Source organism: Xylaria bambusicola (genome assembly GCF_022495145.1).
Source record: "Xylaria bambusicola strain CBS 139988 unplaced genomic scaffold F5B22scaffold_72, whole genome shotgun sequence".
In the NCBI taxonomy this organism is placed as follows: Eukaryota; Fungi; Ascomycota; class Sordariomycetes; order Xylariales; family Xylariaceae; genus Xylaria; species Xylaria bambusicola.
In genome coordinates, this window is record NW_025953625.1 from 49,280 (window position 1) to 71,802 (window position 22,523).

The 22,523-nt window shown below is 32.4% G+C and overlaps 2 protein-coding genes across 2 annotated transcripts; both read left to right on the forward strand.

The window, feature by feature from the left end:
- Positions 1-14,422: 14,422 nt before the first annotated feature.
- On the forward strand, positions 14,423-17,697 carry F5B22DRAFT_661495 (uncharacterized protein; the record flags this gene model as incomplete). Its single annotated transcript, XM_047980366.1, has 2 exons — positions 14,423-16,850; positions 16,901-17,697. The coding sequence occupies 2 exons, from the start codon at positions 14,423-14,425 to the stop codon at positions 16,999-17,001; spliced, it is 2,529 nt and encodes an 842-aa protein (XP_047825730.1). The 3' UTR covers positions 17,002-17,697.
- Positions 17,698-21,247: 3,550 nt separating this feature from the next.
- F5B22DRAFT_651650 (polyubiquitin) lies at positions 21,248-22,233 on the forward strand (the record flags this gene model as incomplete). The annotated part of the gene is made up of 2 exons (XM_047979501.1): positions 21,248-21,485; positions 21,554-22,233. The coding sequence occupies 2 exons, from the start codon at positions 21,248-21,250 to the stop codon at positions 22,231-22,233; spliced, it is 918 nt and encodes a 305-aa protein (XP_047825731.1).
- Positions 22,234-22,523: the final 290 nt, after the last annotated feature.

Here is a 22,523-nt window from a genome sequence, read left to right on the forward strand (position 1 = left end):
TAACATTAAAGTTTAAATATATTTAATAATTAATTATAAATTAGCTTATTGCATTAATTATTAACTAAAAGCTAGGTTAACCACTTTAAAACAACTATAATAATTAAATAACTATTAAGGATAACCTATTAATATAGTTAATTAATACCTTACCATTACTTTAAAAGTAAATAAATAAAGGTTTAAGGATTAAACCTTTTAAGTTATTAATACTAAATATAATATTATAATTAGTTTAAAGTAGCTAGTTAAAAATAAAGTTACTTTAAACTATACCCGTTAGATATTATATTAGCTGGAAGATTTACTTCCCCTTGCCCTATTCTCACCTATAATTAAAATTACATAAAAGTCTCCTAACAATCAATAAGTTAACCCCGTTATCTAATAGGATACCAACTAAAAGGATGCCACTTTAAAAAAGAAATATACTATCCTAAAGCAACCAGCTATATACTTCTAAAAAAACATCTAACCGGAAAGCCTAAAAATGAAACAATTTCGAAATGAAAGGATTATTTAATAATTTATTAAAAAGATTAAGTTAAACCTTAAATAAAAACAATAGAAGAAAAGGGTACTTTTAAATAAACTAATACCTATTAAATTTATTAAAGCGCCCCTAAAAGTAGCCGTAATAATATTAAAAAAGATTTAAAAGACCTTTAATAATAAGTATATTCCCTTTTTATAAAATAAAGACCTTAAATATATTAAGCTAATCTATTACTTAATCCCTAAAGAATTAGCCTATTTAGAAGGGTTTTTTTTAAAAGTAGAAGTTAATAAGTTACCCCTATTATAACTAGGATATAATGTAATCTTTAAAACTATTATTAATAATTCCCCAAATAGCCCCCCTTAATATTAAACTCCAATTTAATACCTGCTATTAGAAAAAGAAGTAATAAATAAATTATTAACCTATAGCTTTATCGAACCTTATATAAAAGTAAATGCCTCCCTTATTCTTTTTACCCTTAAATTAAATTTAATTAAAAGATAGTTTTGTATTAATTATTAATAAAGAAATAAATACTTAAAAAACTGCATTATTTTAATATTAAATTTAAATAGTATTATATATAATAATTAAAGGGTTAAACGTTATATTAAGCTTAATATTATTAAAGCCTTTTATAAATTAAAGATAGCCTTAGAATTTTAACATTTAATAGTATTCCGGACCTAATAAAAAGTATTCCAATAGTTAATCCTACCCTTTAAATTAAAAATTAGCCCTACCTAATAATAAAACTTTATTAATTTTTAATTATATAAACTATTTAACCTTTTTATTAATATTTATATTAATAACATCCTAATATTTATAAATAATAAAAAAAAGCATTAGGAATAATATAAGGAAGTAATATATTACTTTTATAATATTAAACTTTAAGGAAATATAAAAAAGTTCTACTTTAACGTAACCTTTATAAATTATTTGGATATAATCCTAAAGGCTAAATAGGGTATTCAAATAAACCCTAAAAAAATAAATACCATTATTAATTAGAATTTTAAAGATTTAATTAATACCTAAACTATCCATTTATTCTTAAAGCTATATAACTTTATTTAAATATTTATATATTATATTAACAATACAGTTAAACCCTTAAACTATTTACTTAAAAAGGGTATATTATTTAAAATAGGTAATAAATAATATAAAGCTTTTAAATTAATAAAAAAGCTAGTTTATAAAGTATTAATGTTAGCTTTCTTTTAACCTAATTAACCTATTAGAATTAAAACTAATACCTTTTAAAATATTACTAATAAAGCTATTTAGCAATAATAAAAAGATAATATTTAAAAGCCTATAAGGTACTTTTTAAAAACTATATTATTAATTAAATAAGCTTATTTTATATAAAATAAAGAACTATTAACTATAATTTAAACTATAAAGTATAATTACCTAAAGCTATTAAGTATAAAGTTCTTTATAATAATTAACTACTAAGCTTTATTATATTTTACCATTAAAAGAATCCTCTTTATAAAATAAATAAAATAGGTAAACTTTTTATCCAATTTTAATATCACCTTTTAATACCAACCTAATTAAAAAAACGTAATAATAAATATACTATCCTATAAAATAGTTAACCTATTAACCGTTAAAGCTTACGAAGCTAAAGAATGTAATATAGCCCTAATCCTATATAAAGCTTTAAAAGGGCTAATAGCTATTATAAAAGAAAAGGTAATAATATTATATAACTCTAACCTAATAAACTTAATCCAGCAAAAAAACGAAAAATAAGGTTTAAAATGTAAAAACTATTGGTTAATTATTCTAAAGTAAACCTTTAACCTAAAGGTTTATCTCCGGATAGCCTTAATTAAGGAAGCTTATTATTTAATAATTGCTGCTTACCCCAGGTAAAATAAATATATTAAAATAATTAAATAAGATTACTATTAGCCTTTATTAAAACGAAATATCTAAATATATATTTATAATTATTATAATTATTAATGGAATAAGATCCCTTAAAATAAAATATTTAAATTATTATACCTATTATTAATCCTTATAATTATTTAGTATTATATTATAATTAATAGGAAGAATATACTTTTAAATAGGTATAGCTATAATTATATATAGGTATTTATTAATAAATTTAACCGCCTATTAATTATAATACCTAATAAAAAAAACAATATAGTAAAAAATATAATATATTAATATTATAAATATACCTATTATTTCTTAGGTTTCTTAAAGGTATAGATTTTAAATAATGTAGAACCTTTTATTTTATACTTTTTAATAAAGATTAATAAGTTAACCTATATTAAATACCAATATAAGAACACCCTTTACCCCTAAACATAAAGAGCTATAAAGTTTATAAATTAAAAGCTAAATTAATAATTATACTTTTATATTAATAAGTATTAAAATAATTAAAGCCCCTATTTACTTATATTAAATTTCGTATATAATGCCTCTTAATATTTAACTATTAATATAGTACTATTAAAGGTTCTAACGAAAATTAATATAAGGAATCCTTTATTATTACCCTTATTAAATACTATTAAAAAAACAATACCTAAAAAGCTAACCTAACAATTAATATAATAAACCTATAAAGTATAAAAAGCAGCTTATAAAGCAATAAAAGCTATATAAAAGAGGTAAGAAATATAAGCAAATAAAAAGCAACGCCCGGTAAACTTCTATATAAAAGATAAGGTCTTCTTAAAAAAGAAGGGCTTTATAACTAATAGCTTAATTACCCAATTAAACTCCTAATAGGTTAAACCTTTTAAAATATTTAAAGAAAAAGGATATAGCTATATATTAAACCTTTTAAAGTTAATAAAGATAACTAACCTCTTTTATATAAATCGATTATATAAAGTAAATAAAAACCTATTACTTTAATAAACCTAACTATTATTAAAACTTAAAGATATTAAAGGAAAATTAAAGTAAGAAATTAAATAACTACTTAGGTTATAAATAATAGGGCATAATAAAACGCTATAATATTAAATTACCTAAAAAGGTTATAACCCTAATAATACCTAATACCTAATACCCAATAGAGAATTTTAAAAACTTACTAATTAAAATATAAAAGTTTTATAAAAGATAGCCTAATGTATTAGGACTGCTTAAATGGTTAAATAAATAGATAAAAGCTATAATAGTTGATAAATTTGCTGCCAATTACCCCGACAATAACGTTGCCGTACAAAATAGCATTACAACTAAAACCAAACACTATAAGTAATTCTTTAACCTATTTTACACCTATATTTTAATTTTAATAGGGGGAAGTATAATAAATATATTAAATATATATTATACTGGAACATTATATATATTATAAAGGGATATTATAAAAATATATAAAACCTATACTAATAAGGTTATATAACCTATAATAGCTATTAGTATGTATATATTTCTACGTACGCTTATATTCTAGTTTCATCTTTCCTTCCTTTCTTCCTTAGCTTAAAATCTTCGTCCATAGCATTAATACAGCTATGCCCTAAACCCCCGATCGTAACAATAAAGGTTAAATTAAAATTAGCTTATAAAAATAATACCTTTATTTAAAACTATACCTTATAAGCTATTATATAAGTATTTAATTTTATTATAAAAAAGAATAATTAATTTTATTAAAGTAATAATAATATTAATTAAAAATAGGTATATAAATTTAATAAATCTATTAATAATAATTAATATAAAATTAATTAATTTTCCCTTATAAAAGGTTTTAGGTAAACCTATAATAAAATTTATAAAAAGTTCTTATATAAGTTAATTAAGAATTAATAAAGTATTTAATTTATTATATTTCCAATAGTATTTTACCTTTATTTTAAGGTAAATTATATAGGATTTTATATATTTTTAAACGTTATTTTATATATTTTTTTAAAAGAACTTATAGTATAAAAGTTTTAAAGTATAGGTTTAATTAAAGTAATTAATAATAGGTTAATTATAGTATAATTTAATAAATTAAAAATAGAAGGACTTTTTAAAGGGAATATAAACCTTTTTTTTATAATAAATTAAGTTTTTTTTTATTAATTATTAAAGGTTTATAGCCTTTCCAGCTTTAAATTAATATAAAATTACTTAATATTTAGGATTTTTCTATTAAACCTTTAAGATTAAGTTATTTAAATCTTTAAATAGTTCCGGGTTTTTATTCTTTTTAATATTTATAGCTATTTACATTTATTTATATATAATTACCTATATAAAAATAGTCCGTTTAATAGGTATATATATAATATATAGCTTATTAATTAATACTTTAAGGTATAAATTAAAGATTTTAAATTACTATATTATAATAATCTTCCTTTCCAATATAAAAAGGATATTTATATTAATAGATAAAATAGCTATAAAATTAAGGTAGCGTAAAGGTAGATTAGCTTTATTTTTCTTACCTACCTTATATTTAATAATAAAGTTAAAAGAAGTTAAATATATATATTAATAGATTTACCTTTTATTTAACTTTAAGGTCTTTATAAATATTTAAAGATTATTATAATTAATTAATACTTTAATTAATAGGTAACTTCCTTAAAGGTAATGCTATTAATGCTTAAAGTAATTTATTATTATAAGTATTTTTTAATTAGAAGTATTATACTATATTTCCTATTTAAAAAACTTATAGGAATAGAATATAATTAGTTTAAATATACTTTAATTATTCTATTAAGATAAGTTACTTATAAACATTACTTTAAAGGAATTAGTTTTTAATAATATTTACTTTTTAAGGTTAAAATATATAAGGAAAATAGCTTCCTTAAATATAGCTTAAAAATCTTTAAATACCTTTATTATAATTATATTTAATAAAATTTAACCCTTTTTTATTTTAAATATACCTTTTTTTAAATAATATATTAATAATAATATAATTTAAAAAAACTTATTTATAAAATAGTAATAAAAGTTATAAAACTTTAAAATAAGCTATTAATTAATTATATTAATCTTTAAAGGATTTATTTTAATACTTTAATTAAAAATAATATAGTTTAAGAATTTAATCTTTTTTTAATAAAATTAATATTTAAAGGGCTTAATATAAAGGTCCGCTTTTTATAATCTTTTAATAATAGTTTAAATATATTTTATATATAATTCCTTATTTATAAAAAATATAAGGATATTATTTAAATAAATAATATAAAAAATATTTAAAATATTATTAAATACCTTTTATATATAGTTTTAAAAGGTAATAAAAATGTTTAATAAACCTATAGGTATAATTAAAAATTTATAATAGCTATAATAAGTATAAAAGGCTATTTTCTATTTATTTTCCTTTTAAATATAAATATAGTAATAGGTATCCTTTAGGTTAACTTTTATAAATATCTTTATTTAAAAAATTTTATTTAATAGCTTTAAAATAAGGGGTAAAGTGTAATAATTCTTATATAAAATATAATTAAATCCCTTATAATCTATATATAAATATAAGCCTTTATTTTTTTTAGGAATAAAAAGGATAGGTATTCTAGTTAAATTAATTAATTTTTTAATTTTTTTAACCTTTAGCATTTTATTTAACTACCTTTATAACTTTTTAAATTTATCCTATATTAAAGGGTATATAAAATAATAGGGAACTATAGCATTTTCTTTAAATTTAATAACTAAATTACCTTTTTTTAAATAGGGGAATATATTAGTTTTATTTATATTAAAGCAATTAATAAAGTTATAAAACTCCTATAAAATATTATTAAGTTTTATATAAAATATATATAATTTTAATTCTTTTAATTAAATTAATTTTAATAATTAAATAATTGTTTAATAATATAATTTATTTTTATAAACTTTTATAAATTAATATAAAGTAAATATTTTAAAATAATAAGCCTTAAGTTTAAAGAATTAATAATTTATACCTAAATTTAATATAATTCCTTAATTCTTTAAAGTAGTTTAAAATAATAAAATAGGGCTATCTTTTAAATAATAATTATAATTAATAACTATATATATATATTTAAATTTATAAATAATACTATAATTGTTAATTAATTTATAAGTAATTTAATAGGCCCTATATAATAGAAAATTACCGCTTATAATATATTATAATAAAGGGGTTTAAAAAGAAGCCTTTTCCAACTTATAATAAAATATAAAAGTAAAGTTAATATAATTATATTTAATATAAGAATTTAGGTTAATATAAGTTTATAAAGGGGGTTTTTTTAAACTAGGTATATAAATTATATAAGGGGTATAAAAACGACGTATAATAGGTATATAAGGGGGTAGATTTAGCTTAATACCTTTTATTAATTTAAAAGGTATTAAACTTTTAATCCATTTTTTAATTATTTATTATATTTTAAAGGATTATAGTATTTTAATAAAAGGGGGATATAAAAACGGTATAATAACTATTATTTATTTTTAGCTTTATTTTATTTTTTATTTATTTAAACTTTTTAAATGGTTTATTTTTATATTATATAACTTATATAATTAAGGTTCCAGTTTTATTTAAGTTAAATATAATTTAAAGCAATATAGCTTAATTAACTATAATTAAAATAAATTATTCCTTTATAGTTTCTTTAATTTAATTTATTTTTATTATTACTTTATAAATAATTTAAAGGAGCTTTAAAGGGGGGTTAACTTTTTAAAATAAAGTTATTAAATTAACGGTTTTTTAAAACTTAAAACTTTAGAAATATTAATAATAACTATTACTATTATTTTTTTAATAGCTATAACTATTATTATTGCTTTAATAATTATTATTATTACTATTACCTTTATAACTATTAATATAATTATAATTTAAGTTATTATTATAGTTATTATTATTATATCCTTTATATTTATTTTTATAATTATTATTATTAATAGTTTAACTATTACTTTAACTTTAGCTTATATTTATAGGTGGTTTATTATTAATTTAAATATTCTTTAATTTAAGCCTTTTTTTTCTATAATTAACCTATTAGTTTTTATTTATTAATTCTTAACATTATTATATTATATTAATTATTTTAATTTTAATTTTTAATAAAGGGTTATGGAAATTTATTAATTCCTTTTATAGTGGTTTATTTAATTTTTAATAATATAATAGAGCTCTTTTACCTTTATTTTATTTTAAGTTTTAACTTTTAATATTAATTAAATATTAGTTAAAAAGTTTTAAATTTTAATTAATATATTATATAGCCCTTTTAAATTATATATTAATATTAACCTATAAAAAGGATAATTAATATAATAAGGTTTTAATTTAATTTAAAAACATATTTTAATTAAACTTCATTTATTTCCTTTTTATATATTTAAACTTTCTTTTTATAATTTAATATATATTTTTATAATTTTTATTTATTTTATTATATATATAAAGAATTTTAAAGGTATTAGTTTTAAATTTATAATTAGCTTTATGGAATATAGTTTTTAATTCCTTTATCTATTTTAACTATTTTAAATAGGTAAACTTTATATTAAAGAAGTTATAATTAAATTTAAAAAGCTAACTTAAATTAGCTTCCTTAAAAAAGTAACGTTTATAATAATATATATAATTTAAATATAATTAATATATATAACTATTTTAATTATACTTTATATTAAAGTTAAATAATAAAGGGTTATTATTATTAGGATTACCTTTTCTTTAATTTTAACGGTATTATTAATTATTAAGGGTCTATAAATTATTAAGGTTAAAGTAATATTTTAATTTATTTAAACTTAATATTTTTAAATTTTCTTCTCTTTTATTTAAATATAATTTGGAAGGGGTATAGGTTACCTTTAAACTTTAAGCAACCTTTTTTCCTTTAGGAAGTTATTTCTTTAACTTTATAATTTTAATTAAGAGTTAAATGTTTATTTATTATAATAATTAAATGTTAATTTTATTTATTAAATTAGAGTTATTAGGAGATTTTAATAATTAATTTTAAGTTTATCGTTTTTTTAAAGATAAATTATATTAGCTTTATTTTTAAGCTATTATTAAAAACTTTCCTTAATTTAAGTTTTTTAAAAGAGCGTTAGCTTTAATTATTTATTTATATATAAATATATTATAATTAATAATATTATAAGTAACCTTAAAGGGAAGCTTTAAAATTATTATAAATAGGTTAAATTTTAAAGGTTAAGTATAATATTATAAGTCTTTTTAATTTTATAATAGGTATTTAATAAAACTAAAGCTTAAAGAAGGGAAGAATTTTTTTTAAAGTATATATAAGAAGGGTATATAATATATATAAAGTATATATACTTTAGGGGCCTTAGGATATTATAGTATAATACTTTTATACGCTTTTATATTTATTAAAATTATTAATAATAGTTTAAAAGGTCTTTTTTTAAAGGTATTACTTTATTATAGCCCTTTAAAACTTTTTTTTAATTATTATAGCAATTAATTTTATATATGTTTTAACTATTTAAATAATTTTTATTAAATTAAGTAATAATATTAATATATATAAAATAAAACCTTTAAAGTTAATTATATTTTTTACTTTTACTTTATTATTTAACTACTTTTTATTTTATAAGTAAATATAAATCTTTTATTAATATTAATAAAATATTTTTAACTTTAAAAAATCTTTATATAAGTTATAATAATATTTAAAAGTTAATCTTTCCTTTTTTTATTAATTTAAATTTAATAATACTTATATTTCTATTATTTACTTTTATATATAAGTTAACTTATTCTTATATACATTATATTATAATTAAATCTTTTTAACTTTAATTAATACTTTTTATTAATTATTATTATTTATAATATAACGCATCTCCCACTTGACCTGGCCACCCAATTAACCTAGCTACCCCAATAATCTATATAAAACCCTATTATTTCAATCTTTAATAACTTTACGAATACTAATCGTACAAGTTAATAATTAATACCGTTAAATCCGTTAGTTAAAGGGGAATTCAGAGGTATTTTTTACTACTTTTTATAAAATTTATTAAGCGAGATATTAAGCAATACGCTAAAGTAGCGTTAAGCAAGGATTATTTTAACGCTTACTTTAGCGTTTTGCTTAATAACTCCACGAATATAAATCGTAAAATTTAATGGAGGGTATCGTTAAATAGCTCTTTTTATTACGAATCTAATGGTATATTCTATTATTCTATACGCCTAATATCCGTAAAGTTATTAAATTATCACGTGATTAGCGCACCGACGTTTTTTGTATGGGCTGGGGGGGTGGCCAGCTCAATTGGGTGGCCAGGTCAAGTGGGAGATGCGTTAGTAGCTATATAAAATAATAAAATATATTATTAAATTTATAATAAAAAGAACTATTTAACGGTACCCTTTATTAACTTTTATAACTTATATTTATAAAGTTATTAAACAATATATTAAAGTAAGCGTTAAATTAATCCTTACTTAACGCCCCTTTAACGTATTGCTTAATATCTTACTTAATAAATTTTATAGAAAATAGTAAAAAATATCGTTGGATTCCCCTCTAAATAACGGATTTAAAGGTACTAATTATTAAATTGTACGATTAATATTTGTAAAGTTATTAAAGATTGAAACAATAGGATTTTATATAGGTTATTAGGGTGGCCAGGTCAATTGGGTAGCTAGGTTAAGTGGGAGTTGCATTATAGGTCTTTAATTTTATAATAGGTTTAAATAATAATACTTTTAATAATATTAATTTAAAAGTTAATTTTATTTATATTATATAAAAATTTAACTATAATATTATTATCTTTATAATAAATATTAAAAGCTTTATATTATACTTTTAAATTATTATAATTATTAATTAACCTTTTTTATAATAATTATAACCTTACCTTTACCTTATAAAATAATTAATAGTTATAAATAAAATAATAATAAGGTTTTTAATCTTCTTTTACTTTAATTTTTAATAATTTATTAATTATAAATTATAATTAATATAAATTTATATATATACTTTAAAGGATTAATTGTTATAATGTTAATTGTAAGGCTATTTTTAAGGCTTTATTTAATATTATATTATTGCTGCTATTTTTTTAAAGTAACGCATCTCCCACTTGACCTGGCCACTCCAATAACCTATATAAAATCCTATTACTTCAATCTTTAATAACTTTACAAATATTAATCGTACGGTTTAATAATTAGTACCGTTAAATCCGTTAGTTTAAGGGGAATCCAAAGGTATTTTTTACTATTTTTTACAAAATTTATTAAGCAAGATATTAAGCAATACGCTAAAGGGGCGCTAAGTAAGGATTAATTTAGCGCTTACTTTAGCGTATTGCTTAATAATTCCGCGAATATAAGTTGTAAAAGTTAGTAAAGAGTACCGTTAAATAGCTCTTTTTATTACGAATCTAATGGTATATTCTATTATTTTATACGGCTAATATTTGTAAAGTTATTAAATTATTATATGATTAGCGTACCGACGTTTTTTGTATGGGCTAGGGGGGTGGCCAGGTTAATTGGGTGGCTAGGTTAAGTGGGAGATACGTTAACTTATAAATTTAAAAATATAAATTCCTATTATTATTATTAAATATATTTTTATAAATAATAATATTATTTTTTATTAAATTATTCTTTTAATTATAAAGGTTTTTAAAAAATTTAATATAAATAACCTTAAAAATAATATTATTATTTATTTATTAAAAAATAATTAAAATAATAATTTTATAACTTTTAAATAGTTTAATTATTTTAATAATATTATTTTATTTATTAATTTAAAATAAAAAAGGCTATTATTATTAAATAACTATAGGAGCTAACGCATTTTCCATTTGACCTGGCTACCTAATTGAGTTGGCTACCCCCCTAGCCTATATAAGAAACGTCGGTACGCTAATTATATAATAATTTAATAACTCTACGAATATTAATTGTATAAAATAACAAAGTATACTATTAGATTTATAATAAAAAGAGCTATTTAACGGTATCCTTTATAAATTTATATAACTTATATTCGTAGAGTTATTAAGTAATACGTTACAGTAAGCGTTAAAATAATCCTTACCTAGCGCCCATTTAACGTATTGCTTAATCTTTCGCTTAATAAATTTTATAAAAAATAGTAAAAAATACCGCTAAATTCCTTATTAAATAACGGATCTAATAGTATTAATTATTAAATTATAGGACTAATTCTGGTTAAGTTATTCCAGATTGAAACATTGGATTTTTATATAGGGTAGGGGGTGGTTAGCTCAATTAGGTAGCCAGGTTAAATGGGAGCTGTATTATTTATAAAACTATTAATATAATTATCTTTAAAGGTAAATTTAAATATAAATAATAATTTAATAATATTTCTTTTAATAAAAGGCTTAATATATTTAATAGCTTTAAATTAACTTAAGGAAAAAAAGAACTATTTAATTTATATAATAATAAAATTATTAATAAAATATATATAAAGTTATTTATATTAAAAGATATAAACTTAAAAAATTAATTAACTTAATAATTTTAATAAGGGTAGTAATATTTTTAACATTTAAGTAAAAAGTATAAATGTAGTATATATATATATAAATTAAGAACTACTTCTATTTTGGTAGGTATTGTACCAATTTGGAAGTACCGCCGGATTTTATCAAGTCAACTGGTCATTTTCAAGTCAAAGACCCCAACGCTTCTACTGGAAGTCAGAAAGTTGGCGACGGAAGTGGAGTCCCAACGGGTACCTACTTCGTAGAGATCGTCTGTCCTGGTGGCCTGTCCCTGCTCTAACACCGTTTTGAGTGTTCCTTCATACGATATGTGCTGCGTAAACCTGGGCCCGCGAGACGCCGAGGTTGTTTTCATGTTCCACCTAATGCTTTGTCGTGCGATGAGCAGATCATGGTGTAGATATGCCGATAGTCTATCTAGCCTACACGCGGTAAGGATTCTACGGTAGAGGAGCAGGGCAGATCTATCTCTTTGAACAGTCTCTACACTACTATGTATATAGGAAATCCAACCTTTTCTGTTCTAAGTACAGTGCCTGGTTAACAGCAGATCTCCCCCTCAATACTACCTTGGCTCGCTTGGTCTGCTGAGTACCTATAGTAAGAGTCAGTCTATGTATTGCGTACCTAGGGTAGGTAGTATGATGGTAATCCAGTACTACATAGAGAGTACGTAAGATCGTTATGGTATGTAATTACCGAAACAGCGCCCGCTTTCGCAAGGTGACGTCGTTCCAGTCTCTCCTCATGAGACGTTGCCACGGCAGTACGCAATATCTACCCTAGATAGGTAGTCCCTGTTTAAATATCTCCCACGGCATACGCATGTCTTTCTAACGGCTTCACGATCCCTCATACGTGTAGTCATTGCTTAACCTTAGTCAAAGAAGTAGCGTAGGCAATTGAGTCTGATATACTATGTATATTGCCCGCCCTGGTATGGATCGTAGACCCGCCGGACCAGGCCATATCAGCTACACTAGCTGTCTATCAAACAAACATCTGCCCGCGATTTGTGCACCGTGGTTTACAGATTCCCATAGTACCTACAGAGCACCTAGAAGCAGAGCCCGTAGTGTTACAGTAGCCCGTGCAGTCGGGGCCTGGCAGTCGTCTAATGTTGATTGAGGTACCACCACCTGCTGGAACACAGAAACGTTGAGAACCCCTAATTAGCGCGTCATGCTGAGAGGTTTGGTAAGTACGGTGCGGGGAAGACGGGTGACCCCTACGAAAGCCGACAAAGAAAAGCACCAATGACTGAAGATAGGTAGTTGAGCACGCAACGACAAACTGATGATTCTGGATACCGGGTGTATCAGTCGATTTGAATAGATAGAACTCAGACTGTTCAGTCAGTTGTTGTTACGAGACAAGTCCAAGACGGGACACAGCTAGACACAGCCAAACCTGGGAAGACACAGGGGCTCAGGTCGGCAGCTGATTGGCGGCCACACCGTGTTAGAGCAGGCACTAAGATCAAGTACCGCACACAGTGTCCGGCGGTTGGTTCAGTCTTAGCGACGTGGCGACGGGCTGGCCATGGGACGGTGGCAGGTGGCGCTTGGGGCAGAGGACGGCTCATGGGTTGGCCCAAATAGGAAGCAAATGCAGCCAATGAGGCCCGGCGTCTCCTCCACGTACTTCGTACTGTTCCTACATACTACTCCTACATACCTACGAAGTAGTATGTGGACACAAATATCGTCATGTCCTACAGTACTTACGACCCCGTCTCGTCAGTATCTGCTCAGTGGTGTGATGCAGTACACACACTATCATGGAGATGGAGGTACTAGGTATGATACCTATGTGAATGGCAACAGTACTATAGGCTACTGTGAGTAACCCTTAGCAGAAGCCCATAGGACCATGGCCCAAGGGTAGTCTGCCAGCCACCCTCCACAAATCATCGCGACATGGGTCCCTGTCGGCTCTACCCATGTCTGTCTCGCCCAGCCCCACGATGTTGAGCATCGAGTGGACGGATGCTGGATGCTGTGGGTTGCGAGGCCGGCCTTCTATTGGGCGGCGAGCTAGAGCCATGCAGCGACATGCAGCTTGCAGGTGGGACGGCGACGCCAGCAAATGCGCTTCTCACCGCCAGTTTCCAGTCTGTACTCGCACACTGCTCGCACAGCTAACCTCCTCTGTGTCCAGTCTGTTGCCCGCCCGGAGATGCCCTTTCTCCCCCCCCAAGCCTCCCGTCATACACTCGATCTCACTCGACCATCGCCGTACAATCTCACTTCCTCCACATCCCAACTTCCCCTTCTTCCCCCCCAAGGTCGAGAGGGATCTCAACAAAAGAGCGGTGTCCCCTCGTCAAGATCATAATACTAGCGGCATTCTCCTCCAATCCTCCCACTCATTCTTCCTCCCTTTTACTGCTTCTGACTGACAACAATGACCCTCGAATTCAATACCGCGGGGGGAGATGCGCTGCTGGACATGACGACTTCATTCGACCACCGGGACCGTTATCCATACACCACCACCACCCGGGCCACCAATCCCGCCATATCGGCCACAGCCATGACTCCAACCCGGCATCAGAACCCTTGGGCTATGGGACTTGACATGACACCCGCCAACGCTGCTGGTGTTGCTGGCCAGAACACCACATCGAGTAATTCTTCCAATGCATCCTCGCCAGGCGAGTCTCCTCTTTCGCAACACTCGCACGTACACTCGCATACGCACTCGCAGACGCACTCGCCCACACAAGTGAACTCCAGCCCCTTACAGCATTCGCCCTACCAGGCGGCTGTTACTCAACCGGGCCCTGCCACAGCTCTTCTAACAGACTGGTCCCTGCTTCAACACCAGCAACAGCATCCTCCGGTCCAGGATCTGTCGCATTTTGTTCAAGAGGCTGCGTTAATGCCCTTTCCCTTCGGTGCGGGCTTCCAGACCAATGCGATTGAGTACTTGCCAGCAGCCACACAGGCTGCTTTAGAGTCTGGGCTCGCCATGGATCAAAGTTTTGTCAATGTATCGCCTATAGAAGACGGCCGTTTGCAGCAGTGGGATGGGGGGATGAGCATGGGAAACTGGCAAGATTTCGGCAACTCGTTGCAATACCCTGCGGATGGTCTTCCCCGATTTGGAGGTAGTCTGGGAAGCCAGTCACCCACAGGCACCTACTTAGAAGTATTGTCTCTGCCAGGGTCAAGCGACAATGGCTGGTCCCAAGTTGAGATGTACCAAAATTATGAAACCTACCAACAAGCTCACGCTCAAGCTCAGAACTCTGCAGCCATATTCAATCCTAGCCAGACGCTCCATCTGCGCACCAACTCTGACGCTTCGCACTCGGATAGCAACCGCCAGCTTGAGTTTGGCAGCAGCTACGAGGAGATTCCATTTAACTATTCACCCTTTTCTCCGGAATCTGACACATACTCGGATCCCTCTAACCACCGAAATTGCTTCCACGGCGAAACCTCGCACTCACACGAGATCATCAGCCCGGCTGCAGCTGTTGCTCCCGTGCCGATCAAAGCGGCAACAAGCTCTACACGCCCTTGCCATGCCAGTGGATCTGGTGTTGCGTCACCACCTCACAACACAGCTGCCCGCAGGAATTCGGGCCCTAAGAAAAGCCCGATAGCCAAGTCCACGAAGTCGGTCATTAGGCGGACATCGAACGGGAAGAAGGACGGCACAGTGGAGAAGAAAGTTGGTCGCAGAAAGGGCCCGTTGCTCCCTGAGCAGCGCAAGCAAGCCAGTGAAATTAGAAAACTCCGAGCTTGTCTTCGATGCAAATTCCTTAAAAAGACTTGTGACAAGGGCGAACCATGTGGCGGCTGTCAGCCTTCGCATGCTCGTCTCTGGCAAGTACCATGCACTCGTATTGACATCAAAGACATTGGCTACTTCATGAAGGATTGGAAAGCTGATTATGAGCGACATCTCGGCCGTGGCGTTTCCGTTTATAACGTGAAAGGCTTCGCTCAAAAAGAAACACTGATGTGGATTACCCATGGTTATGGGTTTTGCCTGCCTGTCATGGTCCGTGAAGTGTTTGTTGCCGATGACAGCTGTTTTCAAGTCGACTGGGTCGAGTCCTACCAGACGGATCAGGAGCCTATCGAGTTTGAGCTCAAGACTGAGAGGCTTGACGTAGGTGAAGGAGGTATTAATACTGAAGCTCTTGCCGAGTATCTTGACAAGCATATTGAAAATGGCTTCGAAAACTTCATCGATGATCATTTTGAAGGCACACCATTCGTCACAGAAATTTTCAAGACTGCCTACCGATTTTATAACAAGGAGAAATCCCCTGTCATCCGCAAAGCTTTGAAGCTTGTCCTAGCCTACAATTTGACCTTGCACATTACGCTAGTGGAACAACCAGGTTCGGAACAGGCTATGGAGGGCCAGATTGACGACGAGGATTCCAAGTACTACGGAAAATATGTTGCCCCTGTTATGATCAACTTCCAGATCAAGTGTGCTATGGCCGACATGTGGCGCGAGCTTCAGAAGGACATTCTCGAGGAGCTTTCAGCACTGTACTCAAGCGTCTACAGTGGCGACCGCCTCAAGAACTGGCCTACCATTTTCATGCTCGCTTGCATCCTTTTGGCGGTTTGGGAGGAGATGCAGTTCGATTGCCACTATCGGGTTCCTGACCCGGTTGCGGTGGAGAAGTTTTGCACTGACATGGAGTCGACTCCTGTTGGTGTGATCACCGGCCTGTTCCATGCCATCTCGCAAAAGCTTCCAGCATTGATTGACTGGGACACGCAACGACATGGCCACGTATTAAATAACAATCCTGCTGTTTGTGAAGCTATGACAGAAGTGAGACAACACGTATTGAAGCATGGTATGTAACCCAGCATCTCCAGAGGTCGATATCAACTAATCAAGCAACAGAGTCATATCTACGATCAAGAAACACGTCAAAGTTCGACCGGTATGACTTTGACTCATTGGCGAACAAGTTCCTCTCCAAGTTGGTGATTAAATCCAACTAAGAGAGATGGCGCACCAGACGCAGTTGTGCGCTCAAGAATATTTCCTTTGTTTTGCGTCGTTATTTCCTTCGTATGTGCAAACTGCTCGATACATTTAGCGACGGCGTTATATGTGGACATGATCATTTCATGATAAGTACCATACCGACTGTCGATTCCACGTACCTACTTTTTAAAAACTTAAGCACTCTCACTTGGCTGGTCACCACGTTTTCACGCATGCGATGTTTTTACGCCCATGTCATTCATGAATACAAGCGAGACTAACGTCACGTTGCTCCGAATTTACGACCTCTTTGATGGCAATATTCAACGATTGTATGAACCGCAATTTTTCGTCGAGATTTGAATTTTTACTACCAAAACGCGCAAGCGCGAAAGAAAAAAAAACGAGTTATTTTATCACGATTGGCTCATGGATCATGATTCGACCATTTTTATGGGATGAGAAACATATGCAAGCGGAAGCGTTCTAAGATGCATAGATTACATAGGGAAGGGGGCCTACTCGAGCTTTGTTTTCAGAGGACAGGCCAAGGATGGCCGCGGTAACCCTGAAGAACGGGGGAATAGTTTTATGACAAAATATCTTGTACTGCAGAACTTTGTTCTCTGATCGATACCTCGTTCTATTTTAGCGTGTACGATGGACACGATCTACAATGAAATATAATGATTTGCATTGTCAATCATAGAGGTGTTGTGATTCTATGTGCTATTGTGCCGCCCGATCACATATGCAATGGTCGTTTTCCTGTGGACGGATCCTACGAATATGTGCGAGTTTTTTGAGGTCCACGTGTGAGATACTGCAACCCACCACATGCATCGAAGTCTCGCTGGGCGGGAAAGGCTGTGAGACGACATGCCTCAAGGTTACCTAATGCTATACTATGTAAAGTCTTTTTTGCCTTGTTTCTCCAAGCGCTGGGGGGAGATTGGATGTTACCCTAGCCTACTTAGCAAACTACCTATGGTTGCAGCGGCGGCACGGAAATCATATCATGCTCGATTGGTACATCTCACGTCTTTCTCTTCCTTCCTTTCGGCAATGCAGGACATTGCGACCTTATCCCGTCCGGTATTCGGAGATGGGGCGTATCCAGTGCGTTACCTGCGCTGTGTAATGCCTTCGAAAGGTAGGTACTTACTTACTTACTTACTTACCTACCTACTGCTATACGATAATTACGCTTTAGTGCCCTTTTTGGAGGATCTTGGCGTCATCTGCGCAGTGGTGAGCAGAGGATCTGGATTATCAGAGTAATGTGTTGTCGAAGATGAAGATCTTTTTCATCTCCTAAACGCTCGTATGATTGATTGACTGACTGACTACCTGGCATTAGGATTGTGGACGTTGATGGAGCCCAACATATATATATACATAAAATATTTAAGAAATTCCTGCATGGGAATACGATAATCGTGTTGGTTTTTGGTTCTCATGATGCGGTCGTATGGTTCAGTAGCTGCCTCCCTGCGTCGCTATCCACGATTCAAGGATAGAACATCGTGTTTGGTGGACCCTTGGGCGCACGCCCGTGCCTATCAGATAGGAACCTGCCTATCTACCAACCCGCCTACAACTTACCTAAAAGCTCTTAACAAGGACAGATACATAGGCACTTTGCCCCTCTACCGATCTACCTATCTTGGACTTATGTCCTCCTTCTTAGGTAGGTGGTTAACTTCAAGAGTCTGGGATTGCCCATGATACATACCTTAGCCAGGCGCTCTTGTTCATGCGCATTGTTACAGCGCAGAATGTCGGTGTGGTGTATGGTCTGATGCCGGCTATCCTTCGCCTTTGACCGCTTGCCTTAGTTACTTGCCTAGGCGGATAGACTGCCCACACATGCAGACGCAATTGTTAGGGGGATGGGGCTTTCAGAGGCGGATTGCTTCAGGTAGGCGAGAGGTAAGTACTAGTTATCTGCAAGTGAGAAACCTGGCGCTATTCATAAGTCTTAGCATGTAGGTAGTTAGTCTTCCTGCAAGTTATGCTGCTAGTAAGGCCTGGAGCTCTACTTAGCACAATCAGACAGGAGTGACAATCTAACTGCAGCCATATACATAAGTAGTATAGTATATCAGTATAGGAGTACATGTATAAATGGCCATTGTATGCAGCTGATCTCTTGGGCGTCGCTGTGCCTTTTAATCAACTGTATAAATGTTAGGTTGAATCCGGGTTGCTGTTCGTGTGTCTGCCTCGACACCGTTGCGCTGACTTTCCTCCTCCAGCCCCTGAGTACCTGTACCCACTAGTTCCAGGTGCAGGATTGCTTATACCTAGTACCTACGTAGTACACATACCCATATAAGGATAAGTATACCGAGCTGGTTAATGAGGGGTTTCTTATGAAAATGCGATACCAGATTCAGATATGTTCCGGTCCACAAGTACGGATATGGAGGGACCTTTTGACTACCTGTTTCGAATTGCCAATAGTAAAACCCAAGCCTGAATTGGGAAAAGCTTCCAACGTCAGACAAGGTCGAATAACCTCTTACGGATACTTAGATGGTTGGCGGGCTGACATGACGTAAGGTAAGGCGGGTACTGTAAACAAGCCTCAGTGCCAGATGGATTACTTTGAGGCGGGTTCAACCTAAGACAGAAGGTCATTTAGTACCTAGTACATGGGCTGGTGAACAGAATGCTATTTGATTTTGAAAGAATTATAGGTAGCTGGTTTTGATTCGGTTGTACAGGTACGTTTCCGGACTAAGGTGCAATCGTCGACTTCCCCATTATTTTGCTGAGTGACGGGAAACAGGTTACTCGAATGCGCCCAGGTCTCTTACCTAAGCCCAGCCGTCTACCGCCACTCCGAATAGATACCCCGTGCAGACCTGTGATGTATATTTTCCGCGAGGTCTGTTGAAAAAAAAAAAAAAAAAAAGCCACTTCAGGAACAGGTATAGTTTCGTTTTATATTTAATCCGACCCTCGCCGATCAGCGGCGCATCTTGAGGCTGAAGACACGTCTATAGCTAGGTATGAGCACCTAGGAGAGGATGGTTTTGGAGATTTCGCAAGTCATAGGCCATGGCTCTATCCTTTTCAAGATTCTAACAACAGACTTATGGGTTTTGTTCTCGGGTGGTTACCGAGCGTGATAACTAATCTGTGATTGATAGCTTCAAACCCATTTGCTAAGGGGAGAGAACATCATTTGTCATTTGTGAGGACGTGAAACGCTTGAGGGATGGGGAATACATGTAACTAGTAGATACGGGAGCCGAGCCAATGCTATGGCCATATCCAAGCTCTAGAATGTCTACTTCTATTGACTACAATCCGATATACTTATTGTCACAATGGCCTCTGTTGGTATTTTTGAGTGTTGGCATATCAGTGCATGTAGGTAGGTAGGTAGGCTAGGTATGTTGGGGAGCCCAGCGGTTAAGGCCAGGCCCCGTCGCCAACAGAATCAGGCTTGGTTTAGGATTGATAGATACCCTGTTGGTCTTATCTCCCGCAATGAACACATGACGTCTACAGAGAGATAGCGTCATCCCTCCGGACTACGTTCGCTCCCTCGGAGCTCGGTGTCTGCGATCTTAGTAATGCAGAAGAAGAAGAGGCCGGAAACAGTAGGTAACGACCGTCTCTCAATATCTAAAACGCCACAATACGAAGGAATTTTCCTACGCTTGAGTGACTAGATGGAACACATTGTCGCATTCAAAGAATCCATTGAAGGGACTCATTGCCTCGCACAGACTCGCAATAGTACCTACTGCGACTGCTGGTAGGGTCTGGCCTCTTCACGCGGTTTCCCCCGCTATTACCTGTCATTTAGCGCTGTTCGCCGCCTTAGCACCCCTGCTAGACCCAGTAAACCCAGTACTGCCCATTACTGCCCCAGGCATTCCACTGGACTGCTGATGAATCACCCCGCGGTTCCCAGCCCGCCATTGGCCAGCAGCCACTGTCTTTCCCCACCTTCTCGCCTGTTCCCAAGGCTTCCATTGCGCATTGCCCATAGTAACCCGCGCCTGCCAGGCGAACTGCGCCTCCCGCCCCTTCCTGTGGTCGGTCACTCAGGTTGCAGTCACACCTCAGCAAGTACCTATATATCTCCCTCTCTCACTTCTGCTCCTCTAATCCTTTCTTTCCCACCTACTCCTCACCATCATCCAGGCATCACCATTGTTTTGCAGACACACCTCTTCATCATCCACCATCACATCCATCTCATTACAGCGCTTCCCTATCATCCATCACACGATCGCCACCATGCAGATCTTCGTTAAGACGCTGACTGGCAAGACCATCACCTTGGAGGTGGAGTCTTCCGACACCATCGACAATGTCAAGTCCAAGATCCAGGACAAGGAGGGCATCCCCCCCGACCAGCAACGCTTGATTTTCGCTGGAAAACAACTTGAGGATGGTCGTACTCTGTCCGACTACAACATTCAGAAGGAGAGTACCCTCCATCTTGTGCTCCGTTTGCGAGGTGGCATGCAGATCTGTAGGTATTCCCAATACTCGTAGCATTTAGTTATGTTTCTCGGCAGTCACTAATACTCATGCTCCCAGTCGTCAAAACCCTCACCGGCAAGACCATCACATTGGAGGTGGAGTCATCTGACACTATCGACAATGTTAAGTCAAAGATCCAGGACAAGGAGGGCATCCCTCCGGACCAACAGCGCTTGATCTTCGCCGGCAAGCAGCTTGAAGACGGACGAACCCTTTCCGACTACAACATTCAGAAGGAGAGCACTCTCCACCTTGTGTTGCGCCTCCGTGGTGGTATGCAGATCTTCGTCAAGACACTGACCGGAAAGACCATCACATTAGAAGTCGAGTCCTCAGATACTATCGACAACGTAAAGAGCAAGATTCAGGATAAGGAAGGTATCCCCCCGGACCAGCAGCGACTTATCTTCGCTGGCAAACAGCTCGAAGACGGCCGGACTTTGAGTGATTACAACATCCAGAAGGAGTCAACTCTGCACTTGGTTCTTCGTCTACGTGGTGGTATGCAGATCTTCGTCAAGACATTGACAGGAAAGACCATCACATTGGAAGTGGAATCATCGGATACTATTGATAACGTGAAGAGCAAGATCCAGGACAAAGAGGGTATCCCTCCGGATCAGCAGCGTCTCATCTTCGCTGGTAAGCAGTTGGAAGATGGCCGCACTCTGAGCGATTATAACATCCAGAAGGAGTCTACTCTCCACCTGGTCCTCCGTCTCCGTGGCGGTCAGTAGTGGCAATTATGCCGGCTGGGGGTAATGATGATAACTGCACGATACGGTATGGCGTTAATGGACATGACTCTGTAATTCGGAGTCGTTAGTTTGTACTACATAGGATCATTCCTGGCCGTCTCTGGCCATCAGCAGGTTCGTGAATCAAACGAGCCAATTTAGATAAATGAAGAGCTTCATTTGATAACAAGATGGCGGTTCCATTTACGTAGCGTGATATGATCCGTAGCCTGACAAGCGTAAGACTAGCCCCGCTGTACATGATGACCCCGCGTTTTTAACCTGTCGAC